Genomic DNA, 22,925 nt, shown 5'->3' with positions numbered 1-22,925 from the left:
GGAGAAACAGCTAGAACTGACTGTAGTTGCCCCAGGACTATTAGGTAGGTATGTCTAGGACAGATTATTGCTATTTTTCACTATAAGCCTTTAACTGCTATAAAATTTTTGGTTTTCTCACTGAACTACATACTTGGGTTTTCTTTTCTTTTTTTTTAGGAAAATTAAAAAGATAAAAGCAAGTGATGTGAATAAACATGTTAAATGACCTAATTTTTTTAAAATTTGCAGCATCTTTTTAATCCCATACACTATCAGGGTGATAGAAGCTTCTTAAGTCTTCAGTTCTAACATAAATTACACATGCTCCTTTTTTGGTTCATTCATTCACTCATTCAATAATTACATAATGGGCTCTTCCAAAGAGTCAGACACTGTACTATATTCTGGTACAGAATAACCTAAAGATGTGTTAAATGCCCCCAGAATATCTGTATTTTAGTCAACCAGAAATTACTTGATTTAAGAGTATGGTGAATATGAAAAGCTACTTAAAATAGAATAGACTTTAAAATTACAGTAAAAAACAAAATGATCTTTAGACAAAGTTTTTTTTCTGTCCATAATTTTCCAAAATTTAAAGCTTAATGTTTTTCCATACGTCCAAAAATCAGTATCTTACTACTTCATCATAACTCAGCTTTTTCAGGGTTAGAAGTTACTTCTAGGTGTGCAGGTTTCCCCAAAAGAAGAAGTACCCACCCCAAGCGACCCACACTTGCCTGGGTGTGCTGTGGAGCCCTGCTACCAGTTAGGCAGCAGATAAAATGTTAAATTAGTTAAAATCACCTCAACTGTTCAAAAGGACAAGCAATTTTCCCAGTCCATTTCCCTTCCAAAAAAAAAAAACACCCCAAAAATTGAAATGGAAAGGAAAAGCTAAGGTCAGCTAACACCAAAGTAAAAATCAAATGAACAATTCTTTCAAATTTGACAATTAAGATATTAAGAGAAGTTTATACTATGAAAACAAACAGTGATTTTCCTCGAATGTATTAATATTAATTTAAGTATCATTTCAAGAGGGTCTTTCTTACAATACAGTATGGAGAAATAAAGATAACTTATTCTAAATAACAAATATTGATTATTTGCAAGTGCTTTCTTTCTTCTTACAGTTTTCTAAGAGAAGCTTCTATGCAATGAGCCTCATTTATTGGCCATAATAGTGCAGCAGGAGCAGCGTTTGCTTGCCCAGAGACAAGCAGCAAAGCATGTCCATGATCGAGACTCAGACCACAGCCGTGGAACTGTGCTTCCTACTTTAAAACGATGTCTGAATTATTTACACTGGACAATGAAGTGCAAAAGCCCCACTAATAGTGAAAGTAAAGTAAAGCAATATAGTCTAAGAGACTAAAATAGCAAATAAAAGTTTAGATACTGTTGGCATTTAGCTGAGTAATTAATGCACAATCAAGGCTGTAAACAAAGGTATTACTACAGATTTACATTAATCCAGGTATTCTTTAACATTTTAATGGCCTGGAAAATAAATGATGGCATACTAGTTATTAACTAATGTCTACCAGAGTATATTAAACAGGTGTAAACCCAGAAGACCAAAGGAAATCAAACTGTATGGCATTATGTCTCAGAAGTAAAAGGGGCGGGGGTTCAAAATTACACCACAGAAGTAGAAAAAAAGTTAAAGTGCGTAGTAATTGCCTAGAAAATACAATTAACAATTTTGTAGAAAATGTAAAAACCAGTTAGTTGCTTTAACATAGTATGCAAGTTTATGCTGTCATTTTATGGGTTTGGAAAGCTACAAAGTGAAGGGATACTTTTACTATACAAGCAATGGAATACACATCCAATGATTTAAAAAGTAATCGTTAGGAACATTAAATAATAAGATGAATTCAACCTCATTTGGAAAGTAAACACAAAATATTAATTTTCTTAAAGGGTAAAAATGAAGAGAATGTTATTATTCATAATTAGTTCATTTATGGAGATTCTTGAATTTAAGGTTTTACAACCTGGTGGATAACATTAGCAATGTCTGAGAATGGTAAAGAATTTGGTAACAGTAATATCACATAAAAGCTAAAAAATAAAAAGAAAAACTAGTCAAAATTAAGAAGAATATGCATATCTATGCATACAAAGATTTTTTTATTTTAGAATAAGGGGCTCAGGAAATATTTCATTAAGGGCTTTACAAGTTAGGAAAAATGTCTTATTAATCTCTACCCTCCTCAAATAAAATGCCCCTCTTCTACTAAAAATAATATGTAAAGGATGAAATTCAATGAACAACATTTTCTATTATATACAAATAAGTCTGAGCTGTCTGGTTTCAAATCTTGATTACATCCTTCCCTAAATTTGCAAGAAAATTCATACAGAAATGTTTTCTTTACACTCTGATACCAATTCCTAACAACAGGGAAGGAGAAGAAATTAATTCCAAATAATACTAAATAAGGCATAGGTCATACTCTATGACCTATGTTCAAACTCCATCCTGGGAGTGAGGAACAAAGAAGGATGAGAAATGCTACAATCTCTAAACTAATTTTTAGATGGAGAGTATTCTGAAACCTCATGCAGTTATATGTCCAGTATACAACTGAAGAGAAACGCAATTCCAACTCACGTTTCCGCCAATTGCTATTATGCCCGCCAAATAAGACCTGCATGAAGATCCTTACCTGAATGACTGCACTAAACCAGCAAGTATTGCCAACATTCTTCAGTCCAACAGGAGCTTTGTCTTGCCTTTTCCTGTCGTAAGGGTTTCGAGAATCCCTCCAAACTTCTGTAGGTGTCTTCTTTAAACATGCTTTGTTTTCTGCTATGCTGGCTTCAAGAACTCTTACGGGGAGAAAATAAGAGAAACAAACCAGTATTAATTTAGTGCTGTACTGTAGAAAATAGCATAAACTAAGCATTTTTAATAACTTAAGCTTTAGATAATGTATTTGGGGAAGTAATATTTAGGGCTATCTTTACTCAGTAGAGATTAGCTTTCTTTAAAAATATAGCAGTGGTAATGCCCAAGGATCCAGAGACATGCAGCTTTTTTTTCGCCTTAAGTAAGAGGCAATTCAAATGTGAAGACAATGTTTGTAATAGAAAATGTTAAATTACATTTCAACAAATTAACAGCTTAGTACCAGGAATATAGCACCTAGATTAGTATTCTGAGAAATCACTATATTAAAGTGCATATTTACAATACAACAAAATGACTAGTTTTTAAACAATTAACTTACTTTAATCATCAAGAAAATACTAAAAACAGAACAAAACACATTTCTACGACTCTGACCATTAATGTGCTTTTCTATAAGTTAATTCCAGGGTTCCTGTCAGTTCTAGAGACCTATGACTCTATGAGAGCTAAACAGAGGAAGAGAATTCTTATGTGTCTGCTTCTTTACCTGAAAGTTCGCCAATGGAAAAACTTAGGGAAATAATATCTATGTATCAGAATAATAAAAGAGTAACCTCTTCAAAATAAACTCACTTAGAGACTATCTTAAATACATCAAAACATGGCAAAAGCAATGCTCCTCTGCTTCGCGATGTTCTCTTGCAACAACATGCTGGAAAGCCCTAATTCCCACCTCTGAACTGACAAAGAATATTTCCTGCTTAAGGCCTGTGATACTTACTATTCTAAATAAGCAAAAAAAAATATTTATGTGTCTTAATCACATTTCGTTAATTACAAAAACCTTGGCAAGAATGAAGTTTTCAAACTTTTGAGGTTCATCATTTTTATCCTAAAGATTTTACCCTATCAGATTAATGTCAAAATAATATGACTATATTCTTAATTATGGGGTAAAGTAAATGATTCTTTTACCTCCCGCAGCATTATTTACAACATGACATTGGATAAAATGCAGTAAGATTCCAAGTTATTACTTAAAATAACGTGAATATAGGAGAAAGTTTTTCTTCGGAAATTTTAAAAAGCAGGGAACAACATGTTAAATGTGAAAAAGTAAACTCACATATTTAAAAATAAACAGTTTACATCTCTGTCAGTATTAAGTGTGATCGAACATCACCAATAAGCTTTGCATAATATCAACCCTCAAATGCAACCTCAGCCTCTAGAGGCTTTCCCCCCCAACTATTTACCACTAAAAGATACCATAACTCCTTGGAAGGTATTTAATTAGGTTAATTGGGGCAGAAGAAAACCAGTATTTATACAGAACATCCCACTGTTACCAGAAACAAGCTTTCAAGTACATGAGAGGGGCATAAGAAGTCAAAGAACCAATGGAGACTTCCTATCGTCCAAGGTTGGGTTGTCCAGTTTGGCATAATATAACACAGTAATAATAATGATGAACTGGAACAAACTGAATTTGTACAAGGCAACTAATTTGTACTCAAAAGAGAGAGTTAATGCACAGAATAAGAAATAAATATAGCACAAAAGACTGCTGCATATAAAATGGTACATTTAATTTTTATTGACTTTTATTAATGGGAGTGTTTTCTTTTGAAATTTTTATTCCCTTTGTAATGCATATCTATATTTAGAAGTATAAAGAAACCTTATTGCCATCTTGGTAACTAGAGATGAATGAACTAAAACAAGCAGTGAATTCTGGAAAAACCAGCGGTGACACCATAAACAAGAGAGAAGAATTAGCAGCAGTGGTCACTTATGGGAGAGAGAAGAGGCACCTAACACTTTGTACACATACTAGTTGGCATGTATGACAACCACTTGATAGAGGATTCTAGAATTTATTCTTAAACTACAAACTTATCAAAAGCCTAGGAGAATTACAATCTATCCTGAATCTCCTGGTGGCTGAATCTCTATCATTATACATTTTGAACTACCAATTACAATAAAATACTAATAAGAAACAAACCCTTCTTAATAATGTCAACAGGCCAGATAACATTTACCAAAGTGATTAGGCCTTGGGTCACACAGACATTACAGAAAACTTGAAAATACTTAATTTCTACAAAATACACACAATCTGTAAAAATTAAAATCCATACATGCCACATGAATTAATAACAGAGATGCAGCCTCAAGACCAGACTGAGTAAAATGAGGTCTCGTGTTCCGCAGAAGTGTCACCAACCCATCCCAAATCTCCATCTACACTGCACTGAGGTAATAATATATATTTTTTTAATTTTTTAAAAGGTTTTATTTATTTATCTTTAGAGGGGAAAGGAAGGAGAGAGGGAGAGAAATATCGATGTATGGTTGCCTCTCATGGGTCCCCTGCTGGGAACTGGCCTGCAACCCAGGCATGTGCCCTGACTGGGAATCGAATCGCAATCATGTGGTTCGTAGGCTCATGCTCAATCCACTGAGCTACATACACCAGCCAGGGCTGAAAGTAATAATATTCTTATCCAGATCTGGTTGAGGTTACGAAAACCCACGAAGTCTGTTTTTTTCTAATGTTTCCAGACAGTAATTCCTTCAACCTCCTCTTCTGGCCCTCTCCCACCAAAACACTACATCTCTTCATTTGTACATGTACGTACAAATGATAGAATGTAAATGTTGCCTTAATGTTATGAGACAATGAAAGTGTTTTGGTGCCCTTGCCTACTCTCCCCCACAGGACTTAGGAGAATGCCTGGCCTCAAATGCACTTTCTAGTACCAAGCAGCTTGCCCACACTGTTTGTTACTACTCCACAGAGCAAGTTGGAAGGGGAAGACACCATCTCCCCAGCATTCCTATATACCTTTCTTTACAGAGGTCAAACTGGGTACACACTCTAACAACTGATCAGGGCTCAAGACATACATGCTTACTGCTCCTCAAAGTCACCCAAGATATAAAGAATATCTGTTTCCTAAGTTGTATTTATACCTGGGATGTCATATTTAAAAAAGTAAATATTCATGTAACTCAATTCACTCATAGGATAGATATCACCAGTTACTGGTTCTTAAAAACAACAGGTTTATTATAATATTCTCTAACCGTACCATATAGTAAAATTATGACACTAAAAGACGGTGAATGAAAGAACACTATGACTTCGTATAGTCTCTTTGATTTGGAGATTATTTATACACATACAGCTCTTTACCACCAGGGCCTTAAAACATGCTGCAGTAGGTTACTTCCTCCTACCTCCTCCTGGCTCCTAAAGGACTTAATGCTATTCCACTGAACCAAGAACAACTGTTAATCAACTCACCCCTTTTCACAGATATTTTCATCCCAGGAACACACATGGTAAGTAGTAGTAGGTGCTAAATAAGCATTTAAAGTAAATGGGTGATTAAGAAACCTCTTCGTTATTTTTCTTAAGCAAAAACACAAAGTATTTATTGCTCAAATACTACTCTTATTCCCAAAGCCTTTGTTCCTTTCTATAGTTCAGTATTGGCATAATGAATATAAACTTTCTATAAAGACAAGTTCTACTTGAGGGTACTTTTCCTGGCCTCACAAAAGCAAAGTCAGTTGTACAACCCAGGCTTTAAAGTTTAAAATACACAACAGCTACATTCTAGGTATTAAGGTTGCCAGAAGACAGAGAAGGGGGTGGGGAAACACTGCAAAACCTCAAAACAGCTCAGAAGTAGCTTATACCAAAAAGCAGCATGCTAAAAGGCACTCCCAAAAGCCGCAAATCAAAACCCACCCCCCGCCATACTTCACATGCTTTCTTATCTTCCCAGCACTGGTCATGACCATGGCATTCAGTAATAGGAAAAGATGACAAAATGCTGTCTCTTTTCCTTCCACACACTACACTGAATGCTTAAAGAACCTATTTATGGTAAATGTTCACCTTCCAGTTAACCTTTCACTGTTCCAATTGTGGGTCTTGTTTTATTTATTCTGTATTGTTATTTAAATTGTACTAAAGCAGTAATGTTGAAAACATCCCATTTAGATCACCTAAATCCATTATGAGGAAGCATCACACTGCAAAGCATGTTTCACTGAAGCTGTACAGAATGACCCACAAAAGAAGGAAGGCAGGGAGGGAGGGAGGGAGGAAGCAAGGAAAAAAGAGGGAGAAACCAGCATGTTGATTTCCTTAAAAAACATCTACTGCTATTTTTATTGTTGTTTACAGGGATCACACTAAACCCCCAAGGGAATTTAAGGAGAATTGACCAGTTTTACAGTGCTCAGCCTTCCTATCTGTGAAATAGAATATATTTCCAATTATTGAGTGTTCATTAATCTGTCTCAATGATACTAATTTTCTTCTTAGAAATTCTTGCACATTTCTTAATAAATTTATTGTTAGTCTTTAGTAGTTTTGCAGTATAAACAATAGCTTTTTAAATTTTCACCTTCTCAGTTGTTCTTATATAAGACATAAAATTTTGGGTATAGTGATTTTCAATTAACATAGCTAAATACACTTTTGTTAAGACTTACATAAATCTTAAATATGATCAGTGACATTTTTTACATATGTACACACTCATGTGACCACCACCCAGATCAAGATATAGAAAATTTCCATTATTCCAGAAAATTCTCTCAAGCCCTTTTTAGCTAGCAGTGTCTGCTCCATCTCCCAGATACACCATTCTGGCTTCTAAACATTTACATAAATGGAATCCACAGCAGTTATTCTTCTAGTTTAACTTCCTTTCATTCAATGTGTTGCTCTGAGGATTCCTGCACATTCTTGCAAGTACCAGGAAAATGTTTTCCATTTTCTGCTCAGCATTCCATTGAATATATCACCATTGTATACTATTCTGCTCTTACGAATATTTGGGTTTTATTTTTTACAGTTTTTACTATCAATAAAGCTACTACACACTGCTTTCTCAAGGGTCTCTATACCTAGGAGTGGAAATGCACAGTATATGTTGAAATTCATTAGAAATTTTCAGTTTCCCAAGGTGATTACACCATTACACATTTCTACCAACAGCATATGATACTTCTGGTTGCTGTACATGCTCACCAACACTTGGGATTACCAATCTTTAATTTAAGCCATTGTGATGCACGGTAGTGCCTGTTCTTTAATGCAAAGATTCATCAAGCTTGCATCACGCAGACTGCCACCACTGCTGCACTCTATCATCACACCCAGCACGGCACCATGCCCACAATCATATACTGAGTACAAATTAGGGGACTCCTGCCAAAAGCTGACCTATTTTTCACAGCGAGGAAGGCCACACTGTATAAACTGTGGCTCTTGCCCACTTTTGGCAGACTTACCACACTGGACCTTTGACCACTTCCACCCCTGCCCGCTGCCGCCCTTCTTAGGACTATTAGTGGTACCTCGCAGTTGTTGACACTTTTTCTATCAAGAGTACTGTTGAGAGTATTGCTGTTCAAGTCTGATCAGCCAACTCTGGCCACATCCTGGTGGCTCTTAAAACTAATCAGTTTCTTATTTTCAACTTCTATAAACCACTTTTAATCTGACAATGATGTATGTTTTTACATAAACAACCACTACAAAATAGAACAATAGTCAAAATATTAAATGGATCTTCTGTGCTCTCTACCATCCTCAACAAATCAACTTTAAAAAATGGCAATTGCTTCCCTCACCTACTTCTGTTCCACAAACCTCCTTAAGGCAGTTCTACCTCACACCTGCTTCCTGCGTAATGATCAGGATTAAAAAAGTGGGAGTTATAGATACCTCTTTTAAAAACACAGAATTCTCCCCTTTTCACTCCCCTAGGCTGATCTGGTTGGTAAATGCTCCAGGTGGCTCCCAAACTTAATTCCAGTTCAGACACCTGGATTTCCTTGTTGCGCTGAATAGTGTTGGAGTATAAAAATAAAGATTACTTGGTTTAGTACGCCACTCCTCCAGTTCCTCATCAATGGCCCACGTTTGCCAAAGTGGGAGGCACAAATGGTCCCTATAATTTCACAAAAATGCCTTTGTTCCTATTGTATCTGACCTTTTGAATGGAAGGTGTGGTGCAAGTAGAAAACTGCTGCGGAAAAAGGTGAAATTATTACTGGAAGGGGACACAGCGATTTTGTAGCAGTGGAGGCAGTGCAAGCACCCCACATCTGGGGGTGAGGGAGACATGAGACAGAGAGCAGTGGCTCTTGCCTTTCAGAACTGCCCCTGGCGCCTTCACCACAGGGAAGAATGCCATCATGAGACTGCGCCACACTGCTCTACCCAGTACAGAATTCTGGTGGCTCTGTTTCCATAGGCCTTACATGCTGTGCTAATTTGTATAATTTGTCACTTTCACTGGTACTATTTTCAAGGTAATTCCACCTTTTTCCTGAGTAATTTTAAGATTTTCCCAGTCTTTTTTTTTTTAATATAATTTTTATTTAATTCTTGTTCAAGTACAGGTTTCTGTCTTATAATCCCAACCCTGCCCGCCNTGCTCTACCCAGTACAGAATTCTGGTGGCTCTGTTTCCATAGGCCTTACATGCTGTGCTAATTTGTATAATTTGTCACTTTCACTGGTACTATTTTCAAGGTAATTCCACCTTTTTCCTGAGTAATTTTAAGATTTTCCCAGTCTTAAGTGTTCTGGAGTATCACTGTAAAGCAATGGATGTATCAGTTTCTATTACTTTTCATGACTGGGATTTGTTGGGCTTCATACAATTACAGGTTTTCTTTTCACTTGCAAAAAATTCTTAGTGATTACCTCTTTACATTTTTGTAAAGAGGTAATCTGACCCACTGTTTCCTTTCTGTAATACCAATTAATGTACATTAGACCTACTCAGTTTATTTTCCAAATCTTGCAACCTTTTTCCATCTTTACAGATAGCTGTCCATTACAGGCTGGATAATTTCTTATGTATTTTCAGTCTAGTGATATGATCTTTAGCTATTTTTAATCCATTAAACCCTTGTTGTATTTTTTATGTGATTAATTCCAATTTTCATTTTGAAAGGATATTTTCAGTTCTTTTTCAAATATGTTAGGTCATTACTTTCGAGCACCCCTTATTTCCTTTAAAGCTAAAGCATAATTCTATCACCCACAATATCTAAACAAATGAGTGCATTTTTGCTGAGTAACCTTTTTCCAAGTATGCTCGGTAATTCTGATTGGTGGGGCTTATAGAGCTTCAAACGTTACCAAAAGGAGTTCTTTGAGGCTGAGGATGAAGACACCTTCCTAAATTAAGAATGTATGTTTGATTCTGCCAGGGACTAGGGACAACACAAATCTAATACCCTTTAAAACTAAATCTCCAACTTAAGATTTATTGGACCATTAAAGTAGCACAGATTTCAGTTTCAAAACTAAGATACAACTCCTCAGGGCAAGTTCTATCACTTATAACAGCACTCCTCAGAGCCAAGGCAGCTACTTTTATAGTGCTCCAGGGGTTTTAGGGGGGAACGATTCTCATTTAACCCTTATTACGAATGTTATCCCTTGGTATGAGCATTTTAATAAGGGGAACGAGCTCCTTCTAAAGTTTCCCACCTTACTTACATAGACTTATTCTAAAGGACATCATAAAGTTCAAGTTTACACACAAGCATATTCATTATCTCAAAAAGTGAGTTTCAGTGCTCCAAACTTACTCTTTGGGCTCATTCCTCCACTTTGATTTTTAGTCTTACCATGTTACCAATTCCGTAAAACTTTTAAGAAGATCTTATTAAATTTTATATCCAACAGAAAAAACGTGGAAAGTTCTGTCAGAGACGGAGCCGCTGCCCTTCAAGGGGCTGTGAACAATGCATTGAAGGAGCATTGTTCTGGTTGTTCCCACTAGAAAATGTGTCAGTCTACCATATTTCTCGAAACAGTTGGAGGTATGCCCTTTTTAACAATTCTAACTAGAACCTAGCCTTATAAAGCTAGTTCAAAGTAATTTCACGAAGTAAGTCATTTTTACAAGAAGTATGTCATAGACCTAAACCAGTCACAATGCACTAAACTATTAGCAAATTTCAGCTATCAATGCTCTACTTATTCTCCACCTAAACAATGAAAACCAAGAGATAATTACAAATACATCCAATCCTGAAAGTAAGAAGTGATTATATTAGGAAGTACACTTTAATAATGTGTGTAAGCATAGATTTGTAAGTGACATATATAACACAACAGTTGATATGTATAACTATAGATAAACTTATACATAAATGTTTATCTGTAAATAGAGCATACATTTCTTATAAAAATTTAAATAAATCAACTTAAAAATTACACCAGGAAATTTATAGGTGCCTAAATAGAGGATTGTAATATGCAGAAAGACAGTCTTTATCTCACTTAATTATACACAATTATGTAGTGTTCCAAATATATGAACTCATATTAAAGTTTGTCTAGTGAAATATAAACTGTAAGTCAAATGATTCTAGCATTTAATTTGGCAAAATCTTGTCAACTGAACTTGGGTAATAAACAAATACTTAAATTACTTTTAAGCATAGCATATAACATTTTTTCCATTAAAATGCATCATTTCGCCTTTAGAACTTAAGTCCTACCCTTAATAAAAACCTATAGAAACAAATTTATCACTGCCAAAAGTTTAGCTAGAATTTTCACATTCCTTTTTTTCTGATACAATGTGATTTATATACATGCTTATTAAGTGCATTTTGCATTTAACATTTTAAAATTATAAAATGTATATATGTTTATTAACTGCACACTTTGCATCTAACATTTTAAACTGTAAATTATAAAATCTACACATACCAATAAAAATAATTGCATTTGCAACTTAATTAATCACTTTTTATTTCTAGAGTATGCATTTATGTAAAATTACACTATTCCAAAACCTCTACAATGTTATCTAAAATAAAGTCTTCATAAAATATTTACTATTTTAAAAGTACACTAAAAATAAAAAGGCCAAGAATAAGAAAAAGAACTACCTTAAGAATTCTTTTCTTACTTGGACAAAAATAAGTATCTAAAACCATATATAATACATAGGTTGAACTTAATAATAGATTAGAAATAGTCTTAATCCCCTATCTTTTAAATCCTTTTTACTTTTTACTACCTAATTAGTACATACTATTTTAAAATTAGAAAACACCTGACATAAAACTGCTGATACTGTTTTACATCTTTTTCACATAACAGACCCCCACTCCCCTTAAATATGAAACCCATCTCATATATTTCATTTTTAAAACATTTCTTATCAAAGCTTAAATATCGTCAAGTTGTATAATTATTCAAGACAACTATTTCATTTCAGTCTATTTTTTCAAAAGATTTTATTTATTTTTTGAGAGGGTAAGGGAGGGGAAATGAGAGGGAGAGAACATCAATGTGTGGTCACTTCCTGAGGCCCCTGACTGGGGACCTGGCCCACAACCCAGGCGTGTGCCCTGCCTGGGAATCAAGCCGCGACCCTTTGCTTTCCAGGTCCACACTCAGTCTCTGCGTCACCAGCCAGGGCCCAATCTATTTTTTAAGACAAAACTACTTTTAAAATTTCCCCAATCCTTCACAAAATAAGCCTACCTACAATGTTTAAAGAGAGCCTACGCATTTTTGGTTTTCATTTAAAATTACTGGCATTAAATAATATTAGGCACACTAAAGAGGTTAATAAATTTTAATTAAGTTTTTCTATTTTGATATAAATCTTATAGGTAGTTTCTGAAATAACATTTAAAGACATTTAAAAGCATTACTAAGAAAAACTATGTGCATAGCATAAACACAGCATTTTGAGATATCTCCTCCTATACAGTAATTTCAGATTACTTAGAAGTTTACTATCGATATTGTGTCAAGAAAATTATAAGAAAGCTGGTATTTTCTGTTACCAACCTGTGTTACAGGAAAAATAACTCTGGACCCATCTAAGCTGTAAACCTTTGGAAAATCATACAACCTTTTAAAAGTTAAATATTTCCTTCAGTAAGAGTTATCAATGCCTCCAAAGAGTTGTTTAGAAGATTATATAGTTAGTTACAATTTACCTAAGTTTTTTTAATTAGAATTGTTTTGTGATAAAATCAAATTTACTTATTTAATCCTCTGGTAGATCAAATTGTCTCAAACTAGAAAAATTTGGCTATTATTAAATAAAAAAAATAAATTCTATCATTCCATCACATATCTTGGAATCTTGCCAATTTCGTTAAAAAAGAAAAAAAAGAAAAATCGTATGCTATCATACTATATATCAGTGGTTGGCAGAATACGGACCATGATCTACACCTAAGCAGCAGCCTGTTTCGGTAAATCAAGATTTACTGGAACATACCCACTTATTAAATTATGTGTGATCATAATTTAATGGCTGCTCTTGTACTGCAACATCAGAGTGGGGTCATTGTAGCAGAAATGATATGGCCGGCAAAGCCTAGAACACGTACAGTAGGCCCTTTACAGAAGCTTGGCTGATTCCAGCTGTAAACGACAATTTTATAAGTAAAATTGGACAATACAAAAAGGGGTTAGGAAAAAAATCAAAGAAATATTAAAATATACACCTAAACATATGCCCATATTACCACTTCAAATCCTAAAATCTAAGCTTCAAATGCAATTGGAACTAGAATATGAAAATTTTGGTTAGGTAAAATATAAAAACAATACTGAAGTATAGGAATAATTTATTTAGAATAACAAAGTATATCTCTGTGCCTTTTGAAATTAAAGCCAATTACTATTTCTATTATAGATAGTACTTATATCTATTTATACAAATTATGTTTTTACCTGCTAATGGCTTGCTCCTCATCAGTTATTCCAGTCTCCCTGAATGCCCTGTTTGATTCCGCCAAACTCAAGGCAATTGCTCTCTGAAGATCATCTTTATCATCTCCAGTGAGATCAATCACATCTGAAAAGCAAAACTATCTTACTCAAAATTAAAAGTCAAACAAAATGAAAGGTAATTCTTATCACGGATATTTTTATACCCGATATACCCTTTCAAACCAAAGTTAGCACCGATTTAGTTATTTGTAAGAGCCTCTCTGAAGAAATGAAAACCAATGATAAATTGGTATACTTCAAAACTTAACGATCTTCTCTAAAATATGCCTAAAACAATAGCAGCATAAATATATTTCATTGCGGAGGAATCTCAATATTTATTACATAGTCTCTGATTAAAAGCTAGTAAGTTTCTTTACTAACAAAAATCAAAATCAACATTCACATTTATGCTTTCCAAAGTTAACACAAACACACTACAGTTCATACATGTGGCCACCTAGATATTATCCATCAGAGTATAATTAATAGCTTAGCTCTCAAAAATTACATTTCAGAAACTAACCAACTATGTGTGTGTGTACACACACATACACACACACACGTATACACATACAAACAAATACATTTTTTTTTAAGTCTAGAAGTATGTACCAAACTGTTAACAGTGGTTCATTTTAAGGAGGGAGGGTTAAGGGAGAAGAAAGTGTAAGAATCTTTCATTTCCTATAAAAAGCACTTTTGTACCCTCTGAAGTATTTAATAAACTGCAGCCCTTTAAATATTTTATAAATATGTTTATTGATTTTAGAAAGAGAGGAAGGGGGAGAGAGAGAGAAACAGCAGTTGGTTGTCTCCCACACGCAGCCCAACTGGGGACCAAACCCACAAGCCAGCCATGTGCCCTGATCAGGAAGTGACCCCCCAACCCTTCAGTGTACAGGGCAGTGCACAGGTGTAGTTCCAACCAACCGAGCCACACTGTCCAGAGCAGCTGTTTAAACTTAACAAAAAGATTTCGTTTCACCAAAAGAAATATACAAATAAATAATACCATTTTCTTTTCTATTCTAACAATATAGTCTTGGTGCTATAAGTATTCTTTTATCCAAAAAATAAAGGCTTTAATTATCACTATATTTTAGAAAAACTTTTAAAATCCAATTTGCTAATGTAAACTGGTCAATTTCCTTAACCCAAAAGATGCCAATAATATTCCCATTATCATTAAACAAGAATAGGAATCATAATTGTTGCTAAGTAGGAGTTTAACAGAAGAATATGATGAGAAAGATAAAGTATTATAGCTATTATTACCTTATCTTTGCATGGCTAGGATTATGCTTATTGATATTTTGAACAAGTTCTTCATTCGTTGTTTGTTTATTTGTATTTGAGACATGCTAAATATTAATTTTTCTGTGTAACCCTGGAATTTTACAGCAGACAAATAAAATGGGATAGGGCAGTGGAAATAGGTACCATTTGGCTAGAGGGGTTTATACAGGTACTAGAAAAGAATAGCCCACACTTAATGAGTAGGAAATAATGCATACTGACGGTTTCAAAAGCCTACTTCTATTGTTATCCACACTTTTTTTCTCCAAACAGTAGCTTATAAGAACATTAAAAATATTAGAAATAATAGTTATCTATAGAAGGTGTTTTTTAAAATGTCCTTAGTATAGTAAATCTCACAAAAATGTAGTAAGTAGGATTCAAAAAAATTTCATCAAATAAAATGTGGAACAAAGTTAATATAGCAAAGGTAACTGAAATGGAGAAGCATGTCTATGTTCACCACCCATCCAAAGGTTTCCTAAGCCTGGCTCACAAAATCCAAGTCCAGCTAGAGGGCAGCCGCAGATGGATTCATCCAGTCCAATAGGAATCTGTATGAATACTGATGAAGAGAAAGGTAGGACAAGAGAGGCATGAAATGGCCTATAAAATGAGTCATTAAGTAATGACTATAACTTGGATGAATACAGAAAGAATAATGGAAGTGAAGAAAATGATTTGCAAAGCACAAAGAGGCAGAAAAACCTGTTTGGCAGACATGATGAATTAGCCCTCAGACTCCATTCGCTCATCCTACTACTGTGCTCTCTTTTCAACTAGAGAAGCTGTAAAGATTTAAAAAAATAAACAAATCTATTTTCCCAATTCACTTATGGTTGAAGTTCTGGGTAAAATTTAAGTCTACCAACTGGATGCACTAACGTGAGATTTGGAAGGCAGAAGTGAGGGGAAACCACTATCCTGCTTTTCGCTGTTTTCTCTAATACAACTGAAGAGATGTGGGTCGTTCCACTGTCCAGTTTCTAGTCTAAGGGATGTCAAGGGATAGAGAAGTGGCAGCTGGGCTCTGCATGCCAACATCCAGGCACAGCTCAGTGGCTGTGCCCTAATCCTGGCAGCCTGCCCCCTGCGCTACAGCTACAGAGGCATGTTCCTGAACTCAGTGGCCCCAGACAGCCTGATTCACACCCAGCCTGACTGTGGCAGAGGGAGTCGCTCCTCCGCTGGCCAATCCAGCAAGAATCTGGGAGTCCTTTCAGGAGGCTGAACTACAGTCCCTCCACTGATTTCTGAAGAACGCAAACCCCCTTTAAGCTTCTTTGAAACAATCAAGAGTGTTTACCGTTTCATGACTGGCAAGTAAACCAAACTGGCTAGAGCAGAAAATTAAATGAGAATAGCAACAATCATACTCAGAGCTTTTCATAATTTATCAATTGTAACTCAAGCAACAAAAAAGAAAATAGCAAGGGAAGATGTTTTTAACCATGTTTCATAAATAAGATAACTGAAGTTGTAAAAATTAAGTATAACATTATAAAAATAAAACATGTAGACAGGCTTCAATTTAAGTCTTCTAACTATTAAATCAAGTGGTCTCTTCTGCATACTGGCAGTTCTCCAAGTGTGGTCCAGGGGTCCTTGGGGATCCCCATAACCCTATCAGAAAAGGGAAAACTCTAAGGAAAAAAATTCTCACAGTATTACTAACTTGCTCCTTACCTATTCTGCTGTGCTCACATCTGCACTGATGACGCAGAGCAACACTGCCTTAAACCTGCTGCTTCCTAGCCCAAATCAGAGCAGCAGAACCAAGCTGTGTGCACAATTCATTGTACTCCTCACATCTACACACACACACTATTTTTTAAAAATAAAAGGTCTAGTTTCTCCTAATTCCTTGATAAAAGAGGGGAAATTTTATTAAATCTGTAACACTGACTTACATGTTAACACTCTCACAAAATTGGAAGTACTCTGGCTGTGTACCCAAACGGGCCACTTGCTGCTCCAGAGCAGACACTAGTGCAGTATTTCAGGTGCAGGCTCAACCAGCTAATTTTTTCATGGAACACTATTTTTACTCAGAAAAACATCAACACACTACAAACTGTGAGTATTCAGACTTCAGTATTTAGAAGGCATTTTCTCAAAGGTAAACAAAGTGACTTGTCACTTAGAAGAAAACAAATAAGAGTATTTGTTGCCAATGATTAATATGAAAATTTTAAGCAAAAAAATGGGCCTTTGTTAAACTTGTTTTGACCATTGTGAACTTAATATCTTCCCAGTACTTCACAGCTTATCTGATGAAATCAAATGATGCTAAAAATTTTGATTTGTTTTATAATGTACAAATTCCTCCAATATTTGAAAGGAAATTATTTTCTAAATTACCAATGCACGGTGCTATAAAATGATGCAAGAGCAAAGTAAGTGATACAGATGCAATTTTTGTTCTAACACTGGGTTTTTGACCTTGGTTCCTGATGCAGAGCTCCTAAAACACTTGAAACTTCCTGAGTGATAGAAGCATCTTTGGTTCTGGCGAGCTGACTCTTGGCGAGGTCCTGAGGAGCTTCAGAATGGACACTGGTTTCCAGAAAGATGGAGCCACAGTGCACAGCTTAGAACTTTGAGCCCCACCTCCTACCCTCCAGAAAAGAGGGAAGGCCTAAGATTAAGTTGATAATCAATCCTGGCTCCCTGATGAAGCCTCCAGAAAAATAACTAAACAACTACAGGGTTTGGAGATCTTCTTGGTTGTGAGCATCTCCACATGCTGCACTGGCAGGACGGTCCTCCCCATCTCTCCAAGCGAGAAGCTCCTGTGCTCCTTGGGACCCTTCCAGACCTTGCTTTACGGACCTTTTCACCTGGCTGTTCACCTGTATCCGTTACCACATCCTTTGTTATATAAGAAACCAGTAAATATACGTGTTTCCCTGAGTTCTGTGAGCCACGATAGCAAATTACCAAACTTGAGGAAGGGGTTGGGAGAATCCCCAACTTGTAGCCAGGTCAGACAAAGTGTGGGTAAGCTGGGTCTCCATACTTGTGAATGGCTTCCAAAGTGGTGGCAGTCTTGTGGGACTGGGCCCTTAACCTGGAGATAGTTTCAGAACTGAATTAAACTGTAGGACACCCAGCTACTGCTGGTGAATTGGTTGTTGGTGGGGAAAAAAATTCACACATCCAGGTTCAGAGGTACTGAGTCGGAGCAGATAAGGAAACAAGCGATAGTAACGGTGAATGCAAAAAGGTTAGTGGACCAGAAACTACTGGTCTTCAACTGAAGAGCTGGGACTGCCTTCCTTTAAGCAATGAAGAAGGTTTATTTATTATCTGCCTGTAGCTTTAATATAACTACAATTGTCTTCATTATATTCCCATTATGTAATAAATCTTCTTGCGATAGGATATTTTAGAACAATATGGCAATCCTGAAAGGAGACTATTATAACCTACTCATACACCAAATACACGTAAGATTAACATTAAGAAAAATATCCGCCCTGGCTGGTGTAGCTCAGTGGATTGAGCACAGGCCTTCGAACCAGAGAATCGCGGTTCTATCCCCAGTCAGGGCACATGCCTGGGTTGCAGGCCGGTTCCCTGCAGGCCAACTCCCAGCAGGGGACTCACGAAAGGCAACCATACATTGATGTTTCCCTCCCTCTCTCCTTCCCCTCTAAAGATAAATAGATAAATAACATCTTAAAAAAAAGAAAAAAGAAAAATATCTTTAATCAACAAAAGAAAAAAAGCAAGCAAAATATAACCAGAGACACTGAAAATAAGAATAATCTGACAGTAGCCAGAGGGGAGGGGGGAGGGGACAGTGGGGGGAAGCATTTTCAGGACACATGGACAAAACCAAGGGAGAGGGTGGAAGCAAGGGAGGGAGGTAGGGTTGGCTGATGTGGGGGGAGTGGTGGGGGGAAAAATGCAGACAACTATAATTGAAAATAATTTTAGAAAAGAAAAAAATGTTCTTTCAATAAAATAGTTAAATCTAAATTTCTTCTTTTCTGGCTTTGGAGCATGATTTCCATAAAATACCTAGTGAACTATCAATTTCACAATGAAAACCAGCCCTCTACGATTTCCTTATATGCTTACAAACAAAATAGGACAGAGAACAAGCATGGCTATAAACTATTTCTAATGCGCAGCAGTCAATCATAAAAATTTAGCCTCTGTAACAGTTCTATCCAAATACCAAAGTATTAGGAATATTTTTATATCTGTGCCAGGGGAAGACAATGAACTTTGTTTTAACTAACCCTCCACTGAGCACTGGGTTGGCCAAACAGTGCATATGGTTTTTCCATAAAGTAAGAAACATTTTTCATTTTCACCAACAACTTTATTGATTTGGGTATTTGGGGTATCTCGGCTATCTCCTATGTGATATGCCGGCCTCATTCAATGTCTTGATTTGATCACTATCGACTTCAACTGGTCTACCCGAGTGTGGAGCATTGTCCAGACAGAAATCTCCAGTGTGAAACTTCGCAAACCACTTTTGACATGTTCAATCAGTTCCAATACCTTCTCTATATGTTGCCAAATCTTTTTTTGTGTTTCAGTTGTGTTTTTACCTTTCTTGAAGTAATAAAGCATTATATGCTGGAAATGTTGCGCATCTTTCCATCTTCAATATTATAATGGCTACATAAAAATTCACCAATTTTGATAATTTTTTTATTTTTTAAATGTTTTATTTATTTATTTTTAGAAAGAGGGGAAGGGAAGGAGAAAGAGAGGGAGAGAAATATCAATGTGTGGTTGCCTTTTATATGCCCCCTACTGGGGACCTGGCCCACAACCCAAGCTTGTGCCCTGACTGGGAATCAGACCAGTGACCCTTTGGTTTGCAGGCCTGTGCTCAGTCCACTGAGCTACATCAGCCAGGGCAATTTTGATAGATTTTTAAATGCATGACAACTGTCACAATACAACATAATAAAATTGTTTCAAATGAAGTTAAGGAAACAAAGCACTACTAGAGCCATCTTAACAGAAAAAAAAAACCTTTTGGCTGACCCAATATTGGTGTGAACCCAAGCAAGTGCGTAAGCATGTTAGTGTTAGCTGAGTAACACTAGAAAATCGTATGTTACAAGAGCCTATCTCCAACATTTTCAAGTCTGCCCAAATTAAAAAGATTTTTACATAAAGTCAGAAATATATATACTAAAACATAACATTCACCCTAATAAATCTTTCACTTTCCAAAGAATTACCATTTCAGTAAATTTTAACTACCAAACACTTCTCTGCTAACTCCCAAAGATGGGCAGCCATCAGTTTACCAATAAATTAAACTTAAAATGTATACAATTGTTAAATTTATAATTCATTTTCCATGAAAATAACATGTTCAATGACAATGAGGCATCTGCAGCAGTTGACAAAAGCTAATTTAGCCCATAACATAGTTGAACTACAATGTATAAAGATTTTGATTTCAGAAGAAAAATAAGTTTTTCCATTGTTTTCTTTATTTATGTGATGCTAAACCTGGGAGAAATACTTTTTCTTAAAAGATTTTATTTATTTATCTTTTTAGAGAGGAAGGGAAGGAGAGAAATATCAATGTATGGTGGTTGCCTCTTGTGAGTCCCCTGCTGGGAACTGGCCTGCAACCCAGGCATGTGCCCTGACTGGGAATCGAACCGCAATCGTGTGGTTCACGGGCCCGAGCTCAAACCACTGAGCTACACCAGCCAGGGCTACTTTTTGTTTTTTAATAAGCCAAGTATATATTTACCACCAGCAAAAATTTCTAGGCAGGGGAATGATATTAGTAGAGAGAACTCTGTACTTGGAGTTAGGAGTTAAGGTATTGAACTAGAATTTGAAAAGAGTTATAAAGGAATATGTACCAGGGAAGGAGCAACTGAACGAAAAAAAAAATATATATATATGTACGCACACACAAAAGCTTATAAAACTGCAAATTAATTGGTTGTTTTGGGAAACTAGGAAGAGCTCTAAAAAAGGAAAACAAAAACAAAAACACTGAGCCACCAGAAAGATGGGAGTACCCTTAGAAAGGCAAATGTGTGCACAGCGATGGTGAGCAGGAGGTTGGAACTGAGTATATGACCCTTTTCACCCTCACTCCCTCTGCTTCAACCTCGGTTGTGCCCTCACAATTCTTCTGGGCCAAACCCACTCTTGCCTTGAGGCCCTAGCCTGAGATACACTTCCCTCAGACATCCGTGAGGTTCACTCTCTCGCTTCATTTAGGTATCTATAAAATGTGACTTCATCCAAGAGACATTTCTGACTAGCCCTGTATCTAAAATACCGTATCCTGTGCCTGACCTGCAACTGTATCTCAGTCACACTCTGTCCCTTTACTGTTTTAAGGTTCTCCATCAAATACTACTACCTGTTGTTATTTATTATTTACTGTCTGTCTGCCCTTGTATAAATGGAGACTGTGTTTTTTCAATGGCCTAAAAACGTATAGTGCCTGATACATTTAGGCAATCAACAAATATCAGTTAACCAAATACAAATATCTAGAGACTGTAGAATAGAGATAAAAATTAGTAAGGCATCTTCATAGAATTAATTAGAAGACTTCAGAACATATACTCTATCCATCTAAAATTTTTTCTAATAAGTGAAAAGACAAATAGCATAATAAAGTATAATGTTAAGAGAATACTTAAAAGAGGATAATATAAGCAATATAAACTGTTTTACACTCCTCTCCCATTTTCCTCTGCCCTCAGTCAGCTCTCTTAAGATATTTCTCCTTTTCCAACCTTCCTACTGCTGAACTCAGCCCATCTCTAAAACAGTGACATCCAGTATAACTCTCTATGGTAATGGAAAAGAACTATTATCTGCACTATTATCTGTCCAACATAGTAGCCACTAGTCACATGTGACTACTACTGCACATTTGAAATGTGTCTAGTAAAATAAAGAGACTGAATTTGAATGTTATTTATTTTAATTTATATTTAAATTTAAGTTGCCACATGTGAGTATTTTTTAAAACATTTTATTTATTTATTTCTAGAGAGAGGGGAGGGGAAGGGAAGGAGAAAGAGTGGGAGAGAAACATCAATGTGTGGCTGCCTCCCACGTGTCGCCCACTGGGGACCCGGCTTGCAATTTTGATAGACATGGCATGTGCCCTGACTGGGCATGTGCAACCCAGGCATGTGCCCCGACTGGGAATTGAACTGGTGACCCTTTGCCTCATCGGCCCATGCTCAATCCACAGAGCCACACCAGCCAGGGCCACATGTGAGTATTTTTTAAAAAGATTTTATCTATTTATAGGGGGTGGGGAAGAGAAGGAGAAAGAGAGGGAGAGAAACATCAGCATGAGAGAGGGAAACATCCATCAGTTGACTCCCCTACACTCCTTGCCACACAGACTGTGCCAGCAACCCAGGCATGTGCCCTGACTGGGAAGTGAACCTGTGACCTTTCAGTTTGCAGGACAACACCCAACCAACTGAGCCACACAAGTCAGGGTGCCACAGGTAATTACTGATAACTATGCCGAACAGCTCGGCTCTAAATAGTTTTATTCTGTTTTTAATATTAGCTGCTAAAATTATAATGGCAGCATCAATTAGGAAAATAAATAGGAAATGAGCCATTCCTGAGTTTTGTCATCAATTTTACTATTTTCCAACTTGGACTGTGAAGGCAATTTAGTTAACATTCTATATTAGTCAACAAAAACTGCTATCATTCTGCCATGACTATCATTCTGCCCTATAATTAGAGCAAATTCATGAAGTTATGCAAGTCCCTTGACAGTGCCTGTCTAATGGAATGCAAAGCTAATTACATCCAATCAGTTACCAGGAACTGCATACCATTGTAGCATCTTATTTCTAAGATTAACCCAGATTTTTGGTCAACCTCCAAAATAGTTTTATGTATCAGAAATCCTGATGGAAAAAGAGATTTAACTTCCACTGCATTTTTTCTATCTTCAGTTATTTAAAAAATCTGGGGAATGGGAAAAATATC

At 36.1% G+C, this 22,925-nt stretch overlaps 1 protein-coding gene across 8 annotated transcripts in view; it reads right to left on the bottom strand.

The window, feature by feature from the left end:
* Window positions 1-22,925, bottom strand: part of USP25 (ubiquitin specific peptidase 25) — a 124,935-nt gene that overhangs the window by 76,238 nt on the left and 25,772 nt on the right. For 7 of the 8 annotated variants that reach the window (XM_037061791.1, XM_037061794.1, XM_037061796.1 and 4 more), the window contains 2 exons: window positions 13,608-13,731; window positions 2,661-2,823 (listed from right to left, as the gene is read on the bottom strand). In XM_037061791.1, the coding sequence (XP_036917686.1) occupies window positions 2,661-2,823; window positions 13,608-13,731 (287 nt within the window). The remainder of the gene's footprint in view (window positions 1-2,660; window positions 2,824-13,607; window positions 13,732-22,925) is intronic. The other variant, XM_037061798.1, reaches the window with a different exon arrangement.

The sequence above is a fragment of the Sturnira hondurensis genome, unplaced genomic scaffold, assembly GCF_014824575.4.
Source record: "Sturnira hondurensis isolate 20B ecotype Veracruz unplaced genomic scaffold, ASM1482457v3 Scaffold0013537, whole genome shotgun sequence".
Classification (NCBI taxonomy): domain Eukaryota; kingdom Metazoa; phylum Chordata; class Mammalia; order Chiroptera; family Phyllostomidae; genus Sturnira; species Sturnira hondurensis.
The sequence above is the reverse complement of the archived record's forward strand: the minus strand, read 5'-3'. Positions and strand labels throughout refer to the sequence as shown.